The sequence below is a fragment of the Leucopleurus acutus genome (assembly GCF_964270905.1).
Source record: "Leucopleurus acutus genome assembly, chromosome: 9".
Lineage (NCBI taxonomy): Eukaryota > Metazoa > Chordata > Mammalia > Artiodactyla > Delphinidae > Leucopleurus > Leucopleurus acutus.
The window spans coordinates 13,367,414-13,382,939 of NC_139144.1; the positions used below are offsets into that span (position 1 = coordinate 13,367,414).

Genomic DNA, 15,526 nt, shown 5'->3' on the forward strand with positions numbered 1-15,526 from the left:
CCGGATGGGAGGTGAGGAGTTAGGGGCAGTCACTGGCTGCATCCCTGCCCACCTTGCCTGGTCCTTTATACACAAACCCAGTGAAGCATCTTAATGGTGCCCACATTGTGACCCTGTCTCAATGATTGAGGAGGCTGAGGGTAGAGGATTAAATGACATGCCCCCATCACTGGTCCCTAAGGGCTGGAGCGAGTATTCAAACTCTGAGTGCACACACTTAACCATTGTTCATCTCCAGCTTTTGAAATGCTGGGTAGTAAACTGAAGGAGAGATATGCTTGAATATCTTGGTGAGAAAGTGGGATTTAAGTTCAGAGGATATTTTCTCTTTTCATCACTTTGGGTGGCTTTCCCTTCCAAATAAAGTGATTCAGAGTTTCAGAGACACTCATTCAGAAATGACCGTAATGGACATTAGGATTTAAGGTGTTAGAACACATGTGATACTTTTTGTTCGCTGGCTTATTTTTGAATATAGTCATCTAATATCTGGTGCACCATCAGACAATTATATTCTTAAAACAAAAATAATTTATATGGTGCTTTACATAAATAATTTTTTGATGAAAACTATTTTGCTCCCTTTCCATGCTTCTCTCCAAATCAATGGAAATCATTTTAGCATCGTAAGAATAATAGGTAACCTGGCATGATAACTATCTCTGACTGCAACACTTTAGAGAACATTAGAAACCCCTGGATCCTTCATTTTAAATATTCAGGTTATAATTTAAATGCATGAATAAAACACATCTTAAGTGTCTGCCCTCTCTCCACAGAGGCTGCCCCACCTGGAAAACCAGCAGGAGAGACCTGTAGGTAGAGGGTGGTAGACAGGCCCCTACCTGAGTGTGTGGTTTCTCGCCAAACTTGGCTGACGCTCTTGCAGCATTTCAAAAATGTTTGGCTGGCGAAGAAATGCCACAATCTTGTCATTATATGCTGAAACAGACAAAAGCACAAGTTGTGGTTGAGTCTTCAGCCCAGAGATAATTTTGCTCATGATTGGAAAATGGCAACTAGATACCAGGATTTAATGGAGGAATTGAAAAGGCAGGGAGCAAACTCATCAAAAAATGTAAGCTCTTGAGGGTTTTTCCTGTGACATAATGGTATGAGTATTTTTAAAAGATCAAACCCAAAGTGAAGCAGATCTAAGTTAATCATCTTTAATATTCTAGGAACTTAACTGGGTGTTAACTCATCCCCTTGTGAACAGATGGAGAAGAAAATAGATCTTCCAGGAGGGGAGTACTACTCTGTTCTTTCTGACTTCTCTTGTCATTTTGCCATAGGTATGATGGCAAAAGATTCTTTATGAGTTCAAAGAAATCCTTTTCTGAGCACTTGCACTTATGACTTTGGCCATCCGTTGATTTCCCAATGGTGATAATGAAAACATCCGAATCCATTTAGACTCTCTCACCTCATTTCCCTTGATACAGGTGGCATGTGTTTTGGAAAGAGGTAGCTGAGGTTAGGAATGGAGACTGTGCCAGTTTATCCCCATACATGCATGGGAAGAGAGGTCTAAAGTAAAAAGTGCACCTAAAAGCAACAAAATCCGTCACCTCGTTTAAACTATGCTCTCCTGGGACCCAGCTAACAAATCGCTGAATGGAATAAACAAGGCGGGGGGGAGGGGAATGACGGTCTGGAAGAGACGGGAGGGAAGAGAGGGAAGGGAAGAGAGAAGGACAAAATGAGGAGGAAGGGAGAGGGAAAAGGGGCAAGTGGGGGAATGGGAACAAAGGATAGGGGTGTGGACTATACCATACGGGAGGAAAAACGAAACACAGAACCCTGAATATTAAAGGAGTCACGATAAGAGACACAAAGCTATCCAGGGGTTCACAAAGCGTGATACATACCCAGTGGCAGTGACTCATGTTGATGTTGGCTTCGAATAGCAGCTACTAGGCTGTGTCCTGGCCTGGCCAGTAGAGAGGCTCCTCTGTTTCTAGAGACTTCTGAGGCCTAATTGCAAAATAAAATTGTTAGCGTTAGAAATCTCAGCCATTTCGGATGAGCTCTGGAAACTAAGTTTTCAAAACGAGGGGTAAAAAGGCCCTGACATCACCTCAATTAAAGAAGCAATGAAGTTATAATCCTCAAAGTGATGGAAAATAAGCAAGTTTAAAAAAAATGACTCAGTAGAATGGTCATTAATACACTGAATAGACTAAGAACTATTTCTCATCAGAAATACGTTAAAGAGATGTAAATAAATTCTACATGAATATTACTGGTAAGGTAGGTTTATGACCTTCGTCTCTAACAGGCAGCACTGAACTTCATAACTGAATGTGGAATGGGCTCGTTTTCTTAAATAGTGTTTATTACACTCCAATGGCATTTCTTTGTTTAGTGCCTATTCTTCCGTTCACTGTGCTGGCTACTCTTCACATAGTATCTCATATCCTCACAGAATTCAGCAAGATAAGCATTATTCACTCCCGTTTACAAATGGGGAAACTGAGGATCAGAGAAAATTACGTCTTTCCACAACTTTCAAGTGTAAGAGATAGAACCAGGATACTTACTGATGACTGGCTGCAAAGAATTTGTTTTACTTCCCCATACTACTAGCCTGCATCCAACGTCTTGGTTTGGGTTGGACCTTTTGACATAACTTCATGGAATATGGAATTTGCTTAGCTTAAAACTGATACTTGTGAGGATTAACTTTAATTTAGCTTGACTTAAAATTTATATAAATTCCCTAGGTTCTAGAGCATGACAATGAGTTTCTACCATGATTCCATACATATTTTGCTCCTTAAAGGACCCTTGCAGGGTGAGCTATTTAAACCAAGGCACCACAATGGAGATTTTCCACATTGGAGTACATTCACCAGATATACTGGGTTTCGTGTAGATGATGTCTCATTCTATGATATTCGGCAAAGTAGCCAAAACAGACTTTAAAATATTTAAGAATTTTGAAGATGACATTGTAAGATACTCATAAAGGGCTCAAACATCCAGAGAGAAAAAGGAAAGAAAATTCTGAGACCAGAATTCACTGACACAGAATTCACGAGAGGTGATGAGCTCCTATGCTCCAAACCCCAGAAAGGTCCAGGTCAGTCTCAAAGTGGTCACTTAAGACTAGGCCACATGTGATATTGCAGATGACACACTAGGGCAGATGACTTAGGGTTTCCTAATTACAGAAATGGTAATTGCTGGCTTTCCTTTAGGTCCTACTTTCATGTCTCACACAGACAAGAATCATATCCTTCGTAGGAGATGTGCTACCAGTTCGCTATCTGTATGCGGCAGTCTTTGAACTGCTCTTCTGGAATTAGTAGGGATACAGATCCATCCTTTTCCTCTCCAGATCCTTCTCTTTGCCCATGGCTCACTTGAGGGACAAGGGAATAGATTTTGTGCCACTCTGGGTGACTTCTCACTTTGATGCCATTAGCACCCAGCTCTGTTCAGTGGGTGTAGCCAGCCACCGACATTTAGACGCCAGCGCTTCTGTAACAGCACTTTCTGGTTATATGGTTATAATGCAAAGTGATGAAAGAAAGGTTTGCTGATGGCTTACATGCAATAGTGAGTCTCATATTTCTTTCTTCTCCATGAATTAATAAATACATAAAGCCTTTCCGGGACTGAAATATCTCTTTTCCTTCAAGGGAAATGTGTCAGTCCACCTTAATGTGTGTTTAAAATATTTTTTGATGCTGTAAAGACAGGAATCTCAAAAAACCCTCAGTTGAAGATTATCCAAGTGATGAATTACAGAGAGAAATTGGGGAAGCAGATAGATTTGAGAGCGGAACTCAAGAAGACTTGGCTGTGCACTGAACCTGGGCGATGCCTGCAGTCACACCCCGAGCAAAAGTGGCTAATTGTCAGTAGTTGTCTGGAAATGAATAAGGCTTTGAAACAGGAAGAGGCTCACTTCTCTTCCTGGCGGGGGGGTCATAGGGAATTCAGGTGTTGCAGATATGCCTTAGGGAAAACTGGTGCCTACTTCCGAGGTCACCTACTTACTGGCAAAACTAAGCCAGATTGAAAGACTTCGGAAACAGAGGAAGGTCAGCTACTTTGAAGGCTGAGGGATATGCCATGAGTGAGATGGAGGAAACAACACAGGGTAGCGGTGGGGTTTCTGGGGTCCGCGAGCCATGGAAACAACGGCCAAGAATAGAGGAGGTGATTGTGAAGTGGTACTGGATGGCTTACAGGGGAGAGAACCTGAGAACGGGAGGGCTGAATAGAAACGTGCTTCTCCAACCAGGGGCCAGGAATTTACAGGGATGGAGACAATTCAGGTAGGGCTAAGGAAGGCTCTAACATTCTAAGATTGGGTAGAACTTGGTATGTACTAGGATCTTTGTGGCCCAGAAGTGGTACTCAATGCTCCATCCTGAGGGATGTCTGACATCAACTGAGTGACTGATTTGGATCTCACTGCGAACATGATGCTAACACTTGCTTTCCTAACTACTGAAAATACCTAGAAGAATGGCGTTCCCATTTAAAACCAAGATGATATGACTCACTGAATTCCCTAGAATTTGACACTTTTTGTCTCACTGAGGTTTGCAGGCAGGGCTGTGTGTGTGGGTGAGAGGGCGAGAGAGAGACAGAGAGAAGAGAGCCCCATGTGACTACTTTTAAGATTTCTTTCCCTTTTGATGTTGAGATAGCTTTAATCATAATTGTAAATGTGCAAACTTCAAACATTTAGCTCTCCAGACAACACAAAATAGATATGCTCAGAAAATAGTTTTCAGTGACTGGTAAACAAGCTTCTCTTCTGTGTTGCAACTTGGAAATGTAAATTGGTGGTTTTAAAAAAATCTGTGATTGCAAATTGTAGGTTTTAGACTGAATTTGGGTTAATAATCAGCTAATGCTCTCTTGAAAACACTGGAGACCTGATAATAAAAAAGAGCGAGTTCAGGGGAAAAGCCCAAGGGATGAATTTACGTTCATCTCTCGATTCCTTCTGTACTCTAAAAATGGAGAATTAACAAAGTTTGGAAAGCAAAGAGAGATCTATGTTTGAGTTTTTCAACATATTTATAATAGCGAAAAGTGGGTGATAAACATGATGTCCAGAGAAAGGCTTGAGTCAAATTCTGGCAGATCCATATGATAAAGTATAGCAGAATTTTAATGGCATAGAAACTATCTACAACGTACTATAATGGTAAAGGAAGATACAGAACCATAGACAGTATGATTCAACTGTTTACTTCTATGTTCACCAGGAATTGTCTCCAGATGGGGGACTGTACCTGCCTTTTAACTTCTTTTCCATCTGTGCTTGTATTTTCTACACTCATTATACACTGTTTATAATTCAAAAGCGTATTGTCACAGGTGTCTGAATTTTACAAACTTCCAAACAAACTGTAATCCAGTACAGGTTACATGGAATCAAGAGGAAAACTACCGATTTTAAAACACAGTGCAAAAGCTACCCTCCCCAAAGGGCAGCTTCCTGCATGATGGCCTCTGTCATCAGAGCTGATGCAATCACTTTTGTCGTAAGAACAGCTCACTGCAAAGAATGACTCACGGTGACTTCTGCTTTGAGAGTGAAAAGTCAATTTTCTTTCCTGCCAGACTCCTGCCCTTTCCTTGAGGCAATTACTGTTAAGCATTTTTATGTGTACCCTCCCAGAAATTTTCTATCACTAATGACTTTCTAACCTGACCAAGATAAGGTGGTGAAAGAAATTAACATTATGTGTTCTGTTATCCTTCCTTATTAATGTTAATTTATACTGCAAACTGCAGTATAAACAAGACAAAAGTTGACCTTCCGTGATTTCCTTACTGATAGAGAGATGGGATCCAATATTTATGGCCCTATGTGCCCCTTCCATTTATCTATGTCCAATTCCATTTGGACACTATGGAAGAAACCAAGCCTGTTTTGTTGGTACTTAAATATATTGCACACAGATGTGCCACTGCATTAAAATGCATGTTAGGGCTTCCCTGGTGGCGCAGTGGTTGAGAGTTCGCCTGCCGATGCAGGGGACACGGGTTTGTGCCCCGGTCCGGGAAGATCCCACATGCCGCGGAGCGGCTGGGCCCGTGAGCCATGGCCGCTGAGCCTGCGCGTCCGGAGCCTGTGCTCCGCAACGGGAGAGGCCAAGCAGTGAGAGGCCCGTGTACCGCAAAAAAAAAAAAAAAAAAAAAAAAAAAAAAATGCGTGTTAAAGTGTCAAATAATGATCTTTTTATGCATAAAATCAAATATTCCTGACAACTGCTTTCAGGAAATGGCCTGAACAATTTTCAGGCGAGGTAAAGGCTAATTCAAAAGATGTTGAGCAGTGTCTCTATTAATAACCTATTGTTGGGGTTTTGAGGGGAATTTTTACCATTTAGGATCTTGAATACAGAAATTGATTTTGTTTTTTGCCTCGCCGCACGGCATGTCGGGGTCCTAGTTCCCCGACCAGGGATCGAGCCCACGCCCCCTGCAGTGGAAGCGCGGAGTCCCAACCACTGGACCTCCAGGGAAGTCCCTAGACACTGATTTTAATTCCATCCTTAAATGCAATGGATAAAAAAGATCAACCCCTGGGCAACACTCAAAAAATGGCTCACAAAGGTGAACAGGAGAAAAAACTGGTTCCTAAAGTTGAGGTCTAAGAAACATCTATAGTGAGTTCCCCATTGCCCATGAGAGGTGACACAGAAACATCGCAGATTATGGAAACAGTTCACTGATATTCCTCAGTCTCATATTTCCGTCTGCTTAGCTGTCATTTCTAATCGGCTCTCCTGCTGTTTCCATACTCATCATCAACGTACCTAAAGGCACACCTACCAGCCTCCCCACCTGGCTTTCCTGCTCATCTTACCTGTGAGCTGTTTTGGGGACTGTGGGTCAAGCCTCGCAGACTCTAAGAACCACAGAGCTGGAAGGGGCTTTAGTGGCCATCCAGTCCCCTTGTCTCCAGATGCAGACGGGGAAACTGAGGCCCCGGAAAGGGAAGGAAGGCGCGATGGCACACAGCACCTCTGCGGAGAAGCCACAGCTGGGACTCCCATCTGCTAACCCAAGTCCCAGGTACCCCTCCTCCACAGCCCTCGACTCCCCTGAGGTTTTGCTGTCTCTTCGTCACCCCAGCTTAGGGCCTCATCACCTCCTACCTGGTCTGGGGCAGTGGCCTCTCATGGCCTTTCTCTCTCAAATCTCTCTGTGCCACAATTCTGCCTCTTCTTGGCTGTCACTGTCTTCTTTAAAAATATGAGTTCACACTGGACTGGGAGTTGGGAAATCTGGACTTTGGTCCTGAACTCCCTGGGTGACTTGAGCTCTTGATATTTCAGTGTACTTGACTGTGAAATACGATTCTTAACTGGAGTGGAATTACCATCTAGGAGTGTTTGGAGATGCTCAGGGCTATTTTGTTTTGTTTTTGTTGTCATAGTAACTGGTGAGGCGGGGACATTCCTGAAATTTAATGGATGGGACCAGGAGAAAAGATCCTGCAATGCAAGGGATGCGTCCACGCATCCCAGAACTGTCATCCCAAACTGTCAATAGTCTTCTCCTTTGGAGAAGCAATGGGTGAACTGATCTCTAAAAGCCCATGTTTACATATAAATCATCATATTATTCTTCTCAAATTCATTCAATGGACTAATAAAAAAGTCCCAGCTCTTCTACGTGGCATTCAAAGCTTTCCAAAATTCAAGACAAAAACCAAGTGGAAACTTACTATTCTGGTCACAGTGAACTATTTATTCCTCGTCTTTCTGCAGACCTTTCTCAATCCCACCTCGGCACTGACGCTTGTGCTGTGCTCTCTGTGGGGCTGTCCTTCCTCTGTCTTTGTACTTAGCTAGGTTTTACCGATTTTTCTAGGTCTAGGTCAAGTACCTTCTTTTAAAAGATACTTTTCCTTGGCCTCTTTTGAACTGTGGCATCTGTCCTAACGTCTCTCTTGGCACTCAGTCGTATTCTAATTTCTCCTGTTACCTAACTCTGTGTGTGTTTTTGGCCCGGCTTCAAAAATAGAATACAAATTTCTCCAGGACAGGGATCGTATCTCATAACATCTTTGCACTTCACAGTGCTCATGGCAGGCCATGCACTTAATCAATGTTTGGGGCACAGCAAACACAATTAGCATTTCTGCCACACCCCTCTCTCTATTTTTACACCCAGGTCCTCCTGACTCCTCAGTCCCTAGGCTGTGCGTTCTCACAGTAAGAGGAACCAGGTATTTGTTTTCACAGAGGCTGGGTCTCTGTTTTCTCTGGTGCGCTGCCTCTGGGTCAGATATCCTCTGCCTCCCAGCTTCTCTCTTGGTTGCTTTCTTGGTTTTCCCTTGTGTCAGTGAAAAGCTGCCAGCAGAGAGAGGTTGGGCAGAGAGATGAGAGGGGTTTAAAAACCTGACGGACAGTCAGTTGGAGACTGAATGAATTAGGAGGCAACCAGATGGCTGAGGCACACTGACACCCTTTTGTCATTATGTGTTAGACTTTCTTGGCTTGATTCAGACGGCATTTTGTTATTAATATTGATATTCAACGTGACTGTGTTTGGGCTAGTCAATCACATCAAATAAACGTTTTGGAACAGGGAATGCAAGTAATGCTCACGATCTTAATCTTGTTCTTTCAACAGGAAGGCTCTAATATTTACATTTTCGGGTTAATTTCGTATATGTGTAACAGATCTATATGTTTAGGGTTTTCACTGAGTGATTGACTTTAAAAAAAAATGAACCGTGGTGAATCTGTCTGCGGTACTGAGCTTCTTTTATCTTATGCAGTTACTCTATGTTAACACTGAAATTACCTTAATAATATTAAAGAGCTTGGACATTTTAAATACATTAAAATGGCATATTTCAAGTTGATGCAGAATTTTGAATTTACCCGTTATCGTATCAAGACAATACATCTTGAAATTTCTGACGTGTTATAAAAGGGAGGGGGACTACAAGTGTTGAGCGGAGAAGTGGAGGCCTGGCTTTCTGTAGCCTGTGAACGTGTCTGCCGCTGAGTGCCTGGTATCTGAAGCATCCTGAAACCCACAAAACCCTTGGGGAGGTATAATACTCCCTCTCTGCATGGTCACATTCATATTTTACGTCTACGCAGAAAGAGTTAACATGCTTTCAGAGGCATCCTAGAACAATGATATTTAAGATGACTCCATGAAAGAAAAATTCAATTTATCACACTGGCCTTAAACCATGAGTACCCTTGGTTGGAAATGGTTACGTTTCTCAGTGTATACAGATGAGTCCCCCGAAAAACCAGTAAAGATTTTCTTTTTGTGCACTAAGCTTTCATTAAAACAACAAGCTCTTCCCTTGAGACCCATGTTTATTCTCTGGAGGCTGTCAGGTAGATGGTTATTTTCTGTTTCTCCAGAGACGTCCACTGTGGCTCTCCCTGGAATGACTCTCTGTGGGACCGTATAGATATATTTCTTTGCTTCCTATACCACTTTCTTCATTTTTTAACCTCATGGTAATCTAACTCTACAAGCTGCTTCATGGGAAATGGTTTTCAGAGCCCACACCTCCTGAGATCCTGGTGGTTTGTATGAAAAGAAGGTGTAGCTACTCGGGAAATGTCAGTGAGGACATAAAGGGATTTGCTCATTTTAATATCAAGAGCTGATTAGCGATAGAAGAGAGCTATGTTTTGAGTTTTGGTTTGAGAAAGGAGACCAGGAAAGGGTATGGGATATAGAAACAGGAATTCAGAAAGGCAAGGAACCTGATGTTTAAGAAAGGGGGCAGCCTTTTAGGTTGTTACGTAATATTGAGCAGTGTTCCCTGTGCTATAGGAAAAGAATTTGAAAAAGAATAGATACATGTATATGTATAACTGAATCACTTTGCTATACACCTGCAACTAACACAACATTGTTAATCAACTATACTCCATATAAAATAAAAAGTTAAAAAAAAAAGAAAAGAAAAGAAAGGGGGCAGCCTTTCACGGCCCAGCAGAAGATAATCATGTCGAGTGAAAGAAAATATAAATCAGGGAAGAGCAGATGGTAGGGTGGGAACAGAGTATTCATGTGGCCCAGTTGATTCCCCCAGTTTTCAGTCCACGAATGCATTACTGAAGTCTTTTCCAGGATCCATGGAGAGGTAGAAGTTTAAATGCAGTCATGTGCTGCCTAGCACTTCCACGGTCTTTTAAGAATTTACATGTGACCAGTGCGCCTGAGGAAGCACCTCTCCAGTCATAAGTGTAGGGATGCATTTTCAGTCTCCTTTAAACTAGATCAATTTTTCAGTAGCGTGATTGTGTAGGACAAAAGGGGAGGCAGAAGGAAGGCAATCTGAAGATGGGTCTAGGGCACAAAGTGGGTGCCCCGAGTCCTCATCCACTCTGCTAAAGAGCATACGGATATGGCTCAGCTCCTGGAGGAACAGACAACCCTAGATCCTGGCTCCACCAGCAGAGGTAGAGTCTATGGTCCTGTGAACGGTGGGGCAGGGGGAGAGGGGTTTACCTCTCCAGCGCTGTAACTTCGGAGTCTCTGGAGGTGCTGTCGATGTGTCAGATGGTTGGGAAGACGCCCATTCTGAAGAGGGATTCGGGGGTCAATGAAAGTGGTAGCTCGACTGTTGTGGTCCACGAAGAAAGACTATGGACAGACCAGGAAAGAGCACATGCATGAGAACCAGCCAAATGAAGCCAGTGATACCTGGGAGCACTCCAGGGCTCAGTCATCATGTTTACGTGTGTCCCTCCTTTTCATCTACTCAAAACTAGATGGAAGACGTGCCTCTGCTGCTGCTTACTCAGCAGTTCAAAGAAGCAACGCCAGTCGCTGATAATCACTTTACACGGTGGAGTCACGGAACAGTGAGCATAACACCTTACCTATCATGGAAAATAAGAGAAATAGAGCCTTTCGTGGATAAAAGTCATTCTAGTAATTAATCATTTGTAGAGCATTTTGTTTATTTTTTAAATAAATGCCCTTTTTCTTGATTATAGGATTAGCATAGTCTCATGGAGAAAAAAACTTGAAAAGGATAAAAACGTGGGAAGAAGGTAGCTAAAACCATCCCAAATATTACAATCTAAAGGTAATCACTGAAATATTTTGGTGAATGTTTTCCATTTTTTTCTCTTCCTATGCAAATATACAAATATATACATACCTTCCCACATCAGCACCTACAATTCTGTTGTAAGATTTTTTCACCTATTATTTTATGAGCCTTTTCCTATGTTATTAAGTATTCTTTTAACACAGAATTTTATTGATTATATGGTGTTCAGTTTGATGAATGCATAATAATTAATTTCAGTACCCTCTATCATTGGACACTTGACTTTTTACTGTTTTATAATAATGCTTCAATAAACACTCTTGTGTATAAATCTTTGTGGCATGTCTGATTAGTGTATAAGTTCCAATATATGACAAAAGTCATTCTTTAAAACTAAAATTAGTTACCTTTCACAAAAGAGAAAATTAATACTTATTTTTTTTTCTTTTACAAAACCTTCTGTACTAGAAAATAATCTTTCAAATACTCTCTTCTGAGCAAAGTGTAATATTTGGTAACGATATCTTTGCCTTAAATGACCTCAACCAGTGCTTGTTTTAGACATGTTCAGGTGTCACCTGACAGAAGTAGGCCAAGAAATATTATACAGATTTAGAAATTATTCTTGGGGAATATGAGCTTATGATTTAAAGTACTGTAAACAAGACTCATTGTAAACCAATCTTTTAAAAAGCTTTATAAAATGTCATACAGGAAGTGGGTTTCATTAGGGAGATCAAAAATACTCACAGATACTAATCATGTGAATTAGTATCTGTGCCTGGTAATAAAATTTCCCAGAACAGCTTCCCACATAGAGCCAAAAAAGAGCTGTATGTCCAACAACAGAGGGGACTGAAACGATGTCCCCTGAAACACCGTGTTAGATGCTCAAAAAATGATGCCAGTGATATAAAAAAAATACAAGAATCTGAATAAGAATGAAATGTGAGTGGGAAAAAACCCAACATTTATCAACATGTTTACATGAGATTTTAAACACGCAAGTATAAGCTAAATTAGTGTATAGTAAAAGGAGACATTATTCAACTATATGTCAAAGTTTATAAATTAAAGTTAAATGGGTTCCTTATATATATGTATATGTGGTAATCTTTTAGTATAAATTCCTAAAAGTTGAGTTAATTACTGGGTTAAAAGTTAGGATAACATTTATGTTTATTGATCCATATTAACAAACTACCTTCACAAGAGCCGTACATATTTGTCATCTTACCAAAAGTCCATGAACCCTTTTCACGGACTTTGCCAGTGCTGAGTATTGGAAAGAACTCTTAGAAATGTTGAATGGTAAATAATGATGAATTATAAGGAAAGCCAAACATTTTCTCCTAAGTTTATTTGTCAATTTCTTCATTGGAGTGTTGTCTACTTTGCCTTTTCCCTTTTTTGTTGTTAGGATGTTAAGATTTTCTTTAATTTAAACGTGCTTACTCATGTGCCTTCACACTGCTTTTGATTTTCGTTGGCTTTGTTTTCTAATACACAGAATTTTTTAGGTTCTTATGTATACAAATCTCTCAATTATTTCTCTCTAGCTAGAGGTCAGTTAAATGCTTAATTATATTTTTCTAGCTTTATTTTTGGTGGGTTAATTGTTTCTGGAAACTTATTTTGGTATGATGTGAAGTTGTAATTGGATTTTTTTCTCCAAGGGCTTATTTTTCTAAATCACCCATTCCCTATCATTTCGTTAAATATAAATTCTTATAAATACCATGGTGTGTTTCAGGAATATTTTATCTGTTCCAATGGTCTGTGGGGAGTTTCACTGTTCCAATTATTAATGTCTGTAGGGCAAGTTTCTTCTTATTATTTATCTTTTCCAAAATTTTCTTAGGTATTCTTGCCTGTTTATTTCACTTTTCCAGATGAACTGATATTAATTTTATTAATTTCCAAAATAGTTTTAGCTGGCAAATAATGATAATTTTGTCTCCTTTTTTACAAGGGCTCTTTTACCTTTTACCTCCTTTTTTTTGTAATACATGCAAGAACTTCCAAAACAATGTTAAATAAGATACAGCCGCTGCAATCTTCTTGTTCTGTATTTTGATAGGAAAACTTACTAGGGTCCAATTGTAAAACAGGACATGGTTCATTATGTTAAGGGAGCCTTTATTTTGTCATGAAAACACACTTACTTTCCTACTTTTCTAAGACTATGTTTTATTTTTAAAACATAAATGTGTATTTCATTTTTATCAAGTACTTTTCTAGTATTTCTTAAAATGATCAACTGAAATTCCTCCTATAAACTATTGGTTAAAATACTAGAGATAATAGATTTACTAGTAGTAAATGACCCTTATATCTTTGGGAGAAAACCTATTCAATTGTGGTGAGTCATTCTTTTAATATACTGTCAAATTCAACTTCATTTTAATTTTTTTAATTTGTTTTTAATTTTTGTTTCAAAAGCATTTATTTATTTTTTGTTATGCTAATTACAGTCTTCACCAAATAGAGTATAAACTTGTATCTGCTAGGACAGTGTTTTACTTATCTCTAAACCACTCATGCTGTGGCACTGTATTAGGTATAATACATAACTCAACAATTTGTGAGCACGATTCATGAATGCATGACATGAGAACTTTGATTTCAAACACTTCAGTTTTAAATATGAGCTTTTTGGAACTCAAGTGAATTTTGTGTATAGTTTTTTTAAAAATTCAGATTTCCCTAGTTTTACTTGTACTCATCTGTGTACGTTTAGTTTTATACAATTTAATCATGTTCATGTATCCACCACCACAGTCAAGATACTGAACAGTTCAATCACCATAAGGACCCTTCATGGGGCCCTTTCCAATTACACTTACCTCCCTTCCTTATTCCTCTACCCCATTCCATCCTTGACCCCTAGCCAATAACTGTTCTCCATTTCTGAATTTCTGTCACCTCAAGAATGCTATAAAAATGGAATCATACAGTATGTAACCTTTTGAGACTGACTTTTTTCACTTAATATAATTTCTGTGAGATTCATCCAAGTTGTTACATGTATCAGCAGTTCATTCTTTTTTTCATTGCTGATTACTTTTCTATGGTATGGATGTACTAAATTTGTGGCAACAGTTTTTGCTTTCCGCCTAGTTTCATAAGCAAAGTTATAATGGCTTCATGAAATAAACTATGCAGTTTCCATTTTTTCCCATGTTCTGGAGTAGAGCATGAAGATATCTGGGAGTGGGAAATGCATTCACTGATACATTCTCCAAATTATTCTATAAGTCTATTCAATTTTTTATATTTACCAAGTCAAATGTATATGAATATATATATAATATGTAAATTATTCATTTCTTCTAGATTTTCTGTGATATCAAACATTTATTTAACTATTTGTTAAATAAAGAAAGAAATGTATTTTCTTTTTTCCTTTTAAAAATTTCCCTGCACCTGCCACATCTCATTTTGTTGATTTTATTTACTATTTATCTCTCTTCTACAACAACTCTTACATTTACTTCTTACATTGTTTTCTAATTCATACACTTCTGCCTTTTATTTTTTTCAAATAAACATTAAAATACATTTCTGCTTTAATTACTGTTGCTTTTTTATCTTCTCTAAATCATTGATTTGGAAGCTTATATTTTATATTTATTTTTCTTCTTTGATAATAAAAAACCAGTGCTGCTAGCCCTTTGAGTACATGCTTTCTTATCTCATGCTTTATTAAGTACTACTCTCTTGCATTTTCAATAACTTCTTAAAGATTTCTAAGTCTTAATTTTATTTAAAACCCAATAGTCACATAGAATATTGTTTTGAATTTCCAACTAGCCCAGTTTTTGTTTCTGACGGTGGTTTTTAAATTTGTTATTTAAAATTTGGCTTTATTGCTTGCAGCCATGGAATGCAACTTGAGTATTTTCTGCTTTTTTGTTTTCTTTGTGTTATAGAATGTTATCACTTAGAAAAATGGTCCATAGATCTTGAAAAGATGTTGTAAGCTCTTTTTTTTATTGTATTTATTCCTTGGTATTTTATTCTTTTTGGTATGATTTTAAATGGGATTATTTTCTTCTTTCTCTTTCTGATAGTTCACTATTAGTGTAGAGAAAAGCAACATATTTCTATATATTAATCTTGTATTCTTCAAATTTACTGAACTCTATTAGTTCTAATAGTCTTTTGGTAGATTTTAGGGTTTTCTATATACACTATTATGCCATCTGTAAATAGTGACTCTTTTACTTTTTTTCCTTCCAATTTTTGATATTTTTTATTTCTTTTCCTTGTCTAATTGCTGTGGCTAGAATTTACAACGCTATGTTAAATAAAGGTGGCAAGAGTGGGCATCCTTGTGTTGTTCCTGGTTTTTCAGTTTTTTACCATTGAGTATGATGTTGGCTGTGGGTGACAGTATGATGTGGATGTTTGCCATAAATGGCCTTTATTATGTTGGGATATGTTCCCTCTATACCAACTTTGTTGAGAGTTCTTTATCATAAATGGATGCTGAATTTT

General features: G+C 39.0%; 1 protein-coding gene across 3 annotated transcripts in view; it reads right to left on the bottom strand.

Annotated features, from left to right (window-relative positions):
- HECW1 (HECT, C2 and WW domain containing E3 ubiquitin protein ligase 1) overlaps positions 1-15,526 on the bottom strand; it is a gene marked incomplete at both ends in the record, with an annotated part of 472,369 nt that overhangs the window by 68,492 nt on the left and 388,351 nt on the right. For all 3 annotated transcript variants that reach the window (XM_082846645.1, XM_082846644.1, XM_082846646.1), the window contains 3 exons: positions 846-942; positions 1,872-1,977; positions 10,477-10,611. In XM_082846645.1, the coding sequence (XP_082702771.1) occupies positions 846-942; positions 1,872-1,977; positions 10,477-10,611 (338 nt within the window). The remainder of the gene's footprint in view (positions 1-845; positions 943-1,871; positions 1,978-10,476; positions 10,612-15,526) is intronic.